The sequence below is a fragment of the Hylaeus volcanicus genome, chromosome 6, assembly GCF_026283585.1.
Source record: "Hylaeus volcanicus isolate JK05 chromosome 6, UHH_iyHylVolc1.0_haploid, whole genome shotgun sequence".
Taxonomy (NCBI): Eukaryota; Metazoa; Arthropoda; class Insecta; order Hymenoptera; family Colletidae; genus Hylaeus; species Hylaeus volcanicus.
In genome coordinates this window covers 3,504,276-3,511,015 of record NC_071981.1, presented here as the reverse complement: position 1 = coordinate 3,511,015, position 6,740 = coordinate 3,504,276, and the positions used below count along the sequence as shown (strand labels likewise).

The 6,740-nt window shown below is 44.7% G+C and overlaps 2 protein-coding genes across 3 annotated transcripts in view; one reads left to right on the top strand and one right to left on the bottom strand.

Moving 5' to 3' along the window:
• The window catches only part of LOC128878725 (LIM domain-binding protein 2), a 191,382-nt gene extending 189,073 nt beyond the window's left edge, over nucleotides 1–2,309 (bottom strand). For both annotated transcript variants that reach the window (XM_054127183.1, XM_054127184.1), the window contains exon 1: nucleotides 1,731–2,309. In XM_054127183.1, the coding sequence (XP_053983158.1) occupies nucleotides 1,731–1,755 (25 nt within the window). In that variant the 5' untranslated portion in view covers nucleotides 1,756–2,309. The remainder of the gene's footprint in view (nucleotides 1–1,730) is intronic.
• A 195-nt stretch (nucleotides 2,310–2,504) lies between these two features.
• Nucleotides 2,505–5,012, top strand: LOC128878726 (uncharacterized). Its single transcript, XM_054127186.1, is given in 1 exon segment — nucleotides 2,505–5,012. A coding segment is annotated over 1 exon segment (1,053 nt). The 5' UTR covers nucleotides 2,505–3,613; the 3' UTR covers nucleotides 4,667–5,012.
• Nucleotides 5,013–6,740: the final 1,728 nt, after the last annotated feature.

Genomic DNA, 6,740 nt, shown 5'->3' with positions numbered 1-6,740 from the left:
AATGTTCAAATTTTCAGATTTATTCGAAGCCTAGGGTTTTGTCCATCTCTGATACAATGTACCTAGATTGCTAACGAAACCTCGATGCATGGCCTCAAAAATATATTGGGTTGTCGCAAAAGTTTCTTTCGTTTTATTAATAATGAATATGTACACAATATTTTATGTTTGATGTTACATTACTGAATTGTGTACGATTCATTTCGCTTCATTACTGTTACAGCATCAATGTCAAAGAAATTAGATTGTCTATTTATAGAAACACTGCATCAGAAAATAATTGAATGCAACTCGCGAAAGAAATTTTTCGGACAACCTAATAATATGAACTACGTTTCTAATCAGCACGTATAAAAACGACATGTTCGAAAACTACTCTATCTCAATAATAGATACTTTTCTACAAAGAGCATTAGTGTCAGGCTAGGCCAAGAGTAGTAAATTATTATTCGACACAGTCGAATACTAAATAAAATTAATTTTATACTCGTATTCAAAATAACGCGAAAATGTTTTTAAATAAATTTTTAAATAAAATAAAAATTTTAAATAAATTTTTTCAAAATCATTTTTAAATGCGATAATATTCCGTAACAATTGCACAGATTTCTCAAAAGAATTCGTCGAGTACTAATAGTGCACGAATGATCTAAATCTAATATTTCCAATCAACATTGCATTTTACCTAAGTTAAAGAAACACTCTAAGTTAAATTGAAAAAATGTTATGAAAGTGAATTGAAACACTGCAATTACTTACAATATTACAATGAAATTGTTTGAAAAAATTGGAGTAATTTTTGATCTCCAAAGTTTGGTTTAGAAATAACAAAATTCAATATGTAAAATAATATGGCGCATGCATTGCATTCCAGAACATATCGAACAATTTTTGACACAAAGCTAGAAAAAAATTCATTACTCATGGCCTGGACAGTAATAAGTTAGAGTAACTAAGTTAAAATTACTTCCTAAGTGGTAGTAAGCTAAATCACATTTAGTTTTCCATCTATATGGTATAGATATAACATATAGATGAACAATTGTCTAGAAATTAGAAAAAGCAGAGCTTATGTTTATCATTGAAAAGAATGTTAGCGTAAGTATACAGGATATTTTACTCTAAATGTACCACCTACTACTTTAACTCGACTGAAATTACATACAAGACACTTGTTCGTATCTTTGTAACCAGTAAAAGTAATTTGATGAGATATTTTGAGCGAAATGCCCTATATAATATTAATTAACAGTATATACCGAAACATGACAAACAATATATGATATTACATTAAAAGAATTCTAATTGTTTCACTCTATAGAGAAACAAAGTTTGAACTTTGTGGCCAGAAATGTAAAAGCTGTTGGTGTTCTACTATGTTCTAGTCTGTGTAGTTCTAAACGTGTTAAAATTCTAACGATACACATATAACTTTCGCTTCTACTTATGGTATTAATTTCAAGCAGTAAGTGTTACGATTAACATCGCTAACAAGTAAGAAAACATAGCATCAACATATTAACTGTTATACATAATACTAACTACTATTAAATCGTAACACATTCCAGCCTTCGGTGCGCTACAACCATAAGGAGAATATATCTATTCGATATAAACAATCCAGGAACACCTAAATTCTAAACTACGACTTCTTACATTACAACATACAATAACACCCAAAACAGGTGATCCAGATACTCTATATAAACCAAAAAACAAACATAAATCACCATTGTTAGTCCCATTAGCCTTCATTGTCCTGCGATCACCCAGCTCATTCCATTGCACCGATCACCCACTTCGGTAGGAATCAGCACTCACCAGGAACCGTCAGTCTTCTTGTCTTCGCACTTTGCACACAACCGTAGATGATCACTGATACGCCGCGTTTCGATTATATCTCCGGGTTAGACGAGCCGTTTCGCGCACTACGGTTAGTTTAAGGTTATGTGCCGGTAACCTAACCTACAATGTCGTTGAACGCGATTCGCGAGTCCCAGCGACGCGAGGGCACTCAGAATTCACGAAACACGAGACGCGAACCCCTTGGTGAGCCCGAATTCGCGGTTTCGTGAAAAAGTCTGAAATCCAGCGACAACAATGGGCACCTGTGCGGTCGCGTTGCCGGCATCTTCACGCTGATTTTCAACCTGTTTCAAGAGGTTCCACGGGGCTTCGGATCGAGATCTGGGCGCGCACCCGCTGCAAGGCGCGTGCACAGGTCCGACATCACGCTAATCTTTATTCATCTTGCCGTCACATTGCAACAAATTCGCGATCCTCCAAACACAAATGGCCCGGTGCAAGAGAGAGAGAGCAAGAGACAAGCGCGAATAAACACCACCAGAGTCAACAGACCAGCCACGCCAGGGACGTAGCACGCCAGGTGGCGCCACAGCGCTCGCCACTCGTATTTACTCCGATCGTAACAGACGAAAAATGGAGCACCGCGTTAATTCCCCGAATTCCAACGACGATCCAAGTATCGTTCGCCGCACGAACGTACGCTGAGCTTCACATCGGCGACATCGGTGACATCGGTGACATCGGTGAGCTTCGTCGTCGACATTTCAAGGTGCGAGGCCGTCGACATCGGACGCCCAAGATTCAGCTTCAGCTGTCAAGGGACAGCTTTCGCTGGACGAAAACGCAGGAGGCTCGTGACACGGGGAAAAAAGTCACTAGTCTCTCTCCGCGCCACTTTCACTCGCGATTCGTCACTCACACGTGCACCGTTCGCGAAAATACACGCACGCACGTGCGCCAGGGGTGTAGCTAGTCGACACACGCACCTCGGGTGGGAAACCGCTTGCACTAACTGGCTCCCTCACGGACCACGTGTTCGGTACTCTCTGTCCCTCCTAGCTGCCCGCGCCCGAGTGTCAACTAGATTTCTTCCTCGGTCGCAGCCAGTAATTGTTATTCCACGCGTGAAAATCGAACGACGCTGCCATTTTTTAGCAAACCGGCTGCACGAGCCGACGCGGCTGCAACGAGTGCCTGACACCCCGCCCGAACACACCGAAACCACACCACCCCATGAGGGTGCACCGTACCACCGTGCCGTATCTAGCACACGAAAAATTGCTGGTAAAAATTCTGTGCAAGGAATTCCCTTCGATCCTCGTCCAACTCCTGGCGAAGTAACGCGTATCGATTCCAAACGTTGCCTTCCCGTAATTACGCGGCTGATATTCCTCGCGCACCCGAGATTTTTCGCCCGATTTTTCCCTAGACAGGGGGAGTCCCGGAGGGTCCCTGCCGCTACGCCAATGCGTCGCGCTCTTCTACGCGTTTCTCGAGGCACCTCTGGTTCGCGTACGTCGGCAGACCGGCGCGATAAATTCGAATCCCTGCGAGTTATCGCTGCCGGGGCCGACTGTAATTTCCGATCGATTAATCAAGAGGAAACTTTGGCAACGCGGTGTCGCCTGTTGCATGCGAGTGTGTACACGACGTGCACCAACGTAATACCGTCGATTTGTAAACAACACGCGAGACGTTGCACGGTTTTCTCAGGCCACGATCGCCGCTCGACGCTACAAAAAAAAACACTCTCGACTATTTCCCACACTTTCCTCCCTTCGATTTGCGATCGAACCCTTCCCTCCCGATGCGGGAAAGGAAAACAGGAAAAAAAAAAAAGGAACCGACGCAGGACACCGGGACGTTTCCACCGAGCCTCCCCGAGAACGGTCTCGCGAGCACTGGTGGAAAGTCGGCGACTTTCCGCGTGCCGGAGGCAGAAAGCGTGGCGCACAATGGACACACGTCACCAAGCGGGGATGTCGAGGAGCGATCGAGCACGAAAGGCAATTACGGGTAACACACGCGTCACTCGTTGCTCATTCATGGACGACTCGACGCGTTGGCGTGGCCCGAACTACTCGCGACGATGAAAGCAAAAGGCCAGATACTCGCAGCCCGACACCGTAGAACGGGAAACCGAGACGTGGACGTTCGATTAGTCCGCGGTTGTCGTTTCGCGAGAACTAAGCGATCCGTGGCCGAGACGCACGGGCATAACACGACGAGACGACGCGAGCAAGGCAGCTGTTTCCACGTGGAGCGTCGCCCACGGATACGTACGGCCCTGCGCCGAAGAGCTGCACCCCCAACCGCAACGGGACTGCGCCTTGCCACAGTTACTCTTTTCTGTCGCCGCCTCCGCCGCCGCCGCCGCCGCCGTTGCGGCCGCGCTTCGCCACTTTTACACGACGGAAAAAAAAAGCGTACCCGTGATCCGTGCCGGCCGGAAGATCACACGTATCTGATCGCCACAACCGTGCACGAGATCCCGACCGATCGCGCGATCATCGTAGATCAACGCCAATCCCGTGCCAGGGGATGTTTTTCGCCCGTGCAATGGCGTGACGAACGCCACATTTTTTCTCGCTCCGAGTCGGTTTCAAAGTCTCTGCCGTCGCGGGGGACTCAACACTCGCCGGTTGACAGTGTCACCCTAAAAATCAATAAGGGGTTCACCCTCGACCCTGCCCACTCTCTTCCTCCTGCACCTTTCTCCGACCACCCTCCCTCCTCACCCTCCTCCTACGCCTCCTCCTACACCTCCGCCTCTTACTCTCCGCGTTTATCCCAGGAACGTACAGCGGGGGTCGATGGGTCGGCGAGGTTATGGTGGTCAGACGACCAGTCATTCTATTAGGCGGCGTCGCGACGCCAGGAGGCCTGCTAACCTTCAAACGCCACGTTCGCGCGCACCGTGTCTAACGATTCCGACGGACGACTCTCTTTTCTAACCCGACATCTTTTTTCTCTTCCGAGGAATCATGTCGTGTCGACAACTATTCGATATTTTCTCTTTTTCGTACCGTTTTTTCGTTTGGAATTAGCGTTTACTTTTGTTGCGAGCTATAATATTTTTTTTTTCTTTTTAGAGAGAAAATTCATCGTTCGTGCCGATAATTATATCAGGTCGTCCTAAATGTTCGCGCCATATATACTTCTATTTCTCAAATTAATATGCGAAACTGTTGAATATTTATTTAGTAAATAAATACAACAGAGTTTAATCTAAGTATATATTTAAAAGTATAAACTGTAGTTTACAAAACAGAACCGATGTTCTTCGTTCAGAGGTTTTCTGCTAACTAACCGCCGACACTCGGAAAAACTATAAACGGTCAGGGGGTGCAATAAACCGTGTCCTTCTCAGGCAAAACCGACCCCCGGTAACGAGGGGACTGCGCTGACGAGCGCAACTACAGAAACCGTTAAAAATTACAGGCACATAGTGCTTATTCTCGACAGAAACATACTCGTAAGTGTCACAGGAAAAGATTATCTGTCTCATTTCACAATAGTTTCTCACCTCTCTCAGATAGTCATTATACCCTTACTAGAAAATTTCTGTGGTTTTTTATTAAATTTCGACACAGTCTTCGGCACGAACTTATGGAACGACCTAATATTTATTTGCGTCGTAGCATACTGTATCGTTGATGACAGAGGAACAATTAGCGAATGTCAATGGCGAGAGTGGTTTGCTTGCTTCAAATCTGATGATAGAAGCTTGGAAGACAAGCTAGGAAAAGACTGACAGAGAAACAGTTTTTGAAGTAAATATGCTTCGGAATAGTCATTCGAACATGTTCAGAGTGTATTTTTATATTCAGTTTCTGGAGAAACAATGTCTTTAGAAAACGCTGGGTAATTGTACTTATTGCTCCAGTTTTGCTTTTACAATTCACCAGACTTATATGTGTCTTTTTTGTAACTTCTACATGTGAGAAATTAGGGTCATTTAATTTTTGAAGAAAAGTTAACGAAGGTTAGAAAGATTTTGGAAAAATTTCACAGAGTCCAAAGAAGATTATTTCTGAATATCCTCGAAAATACATGCAGATACAAACTAAATGAGATTTTTTAGCTAGAGAATTTACCTGGGGAGCCTCGATACCATACATTTCAGTATCTATAATACTTAAATTTGTTAAAAAGAGAATCGTGCTTTCCTCGTGGCAACTTTCGATCAATATCGATCGCTAACCTAGTTTACGCTCTCGCTACGCCTCCATCACACGAAAATTTCTTCAAAATAGTTACATCCACAGATTCTATTCTTTTCGCGCTCTATATTTCAGCAGGTCTCGCGAGCAGACGCTATCCATAGCCGTTAAAAAATATGAAAGGTTACGAAGTACGCTTCCTGTGCTCTTCAAAAAAATTTCTCAAAGAAAGCTTCCTCTTTTCGCGAGTCGTCCAAACAGGAATTAAAAAATGTTTAACGATCCGGAGGAGTTTTGACGCTTTCCATCGTGAATATTGAGTGATGCTGGGAGCGTCCAGCCATAACTGAAATGCATTTACGTCTCCGAGCAACGCCGGTTCATTCTTCCATCTTTCTCGTTAATGCGGTTACGCCTAGCACCGAGGCAGCTACCGGCGTTATGCCTCCTCGTTCCCTGGCGAGTCGTTCGAATAGAAAGGCGGCATCAACGGGGAAACTGTGCCGACCTACCTCACCGCGTCGCGTCCAAGTACCAGAAAACGGAGAAGATTAGTGCACCGGGGCCGGAAGTTATGCAGGCCTCGAGTACTTTCTACAATTTTACGACGCTACACTATTGTTCGAGCAATTTATTGCCACCGACACGAATTCGCCTACCATTCGAAGTATAGACGCACAAAGTGGATCGCGACGAGCGCGAAAACCTGCACCAGTTTCAAGATAGCATGAAATTCTAAACACCTATCTTGTAAGGAGACTCGAGCAATTT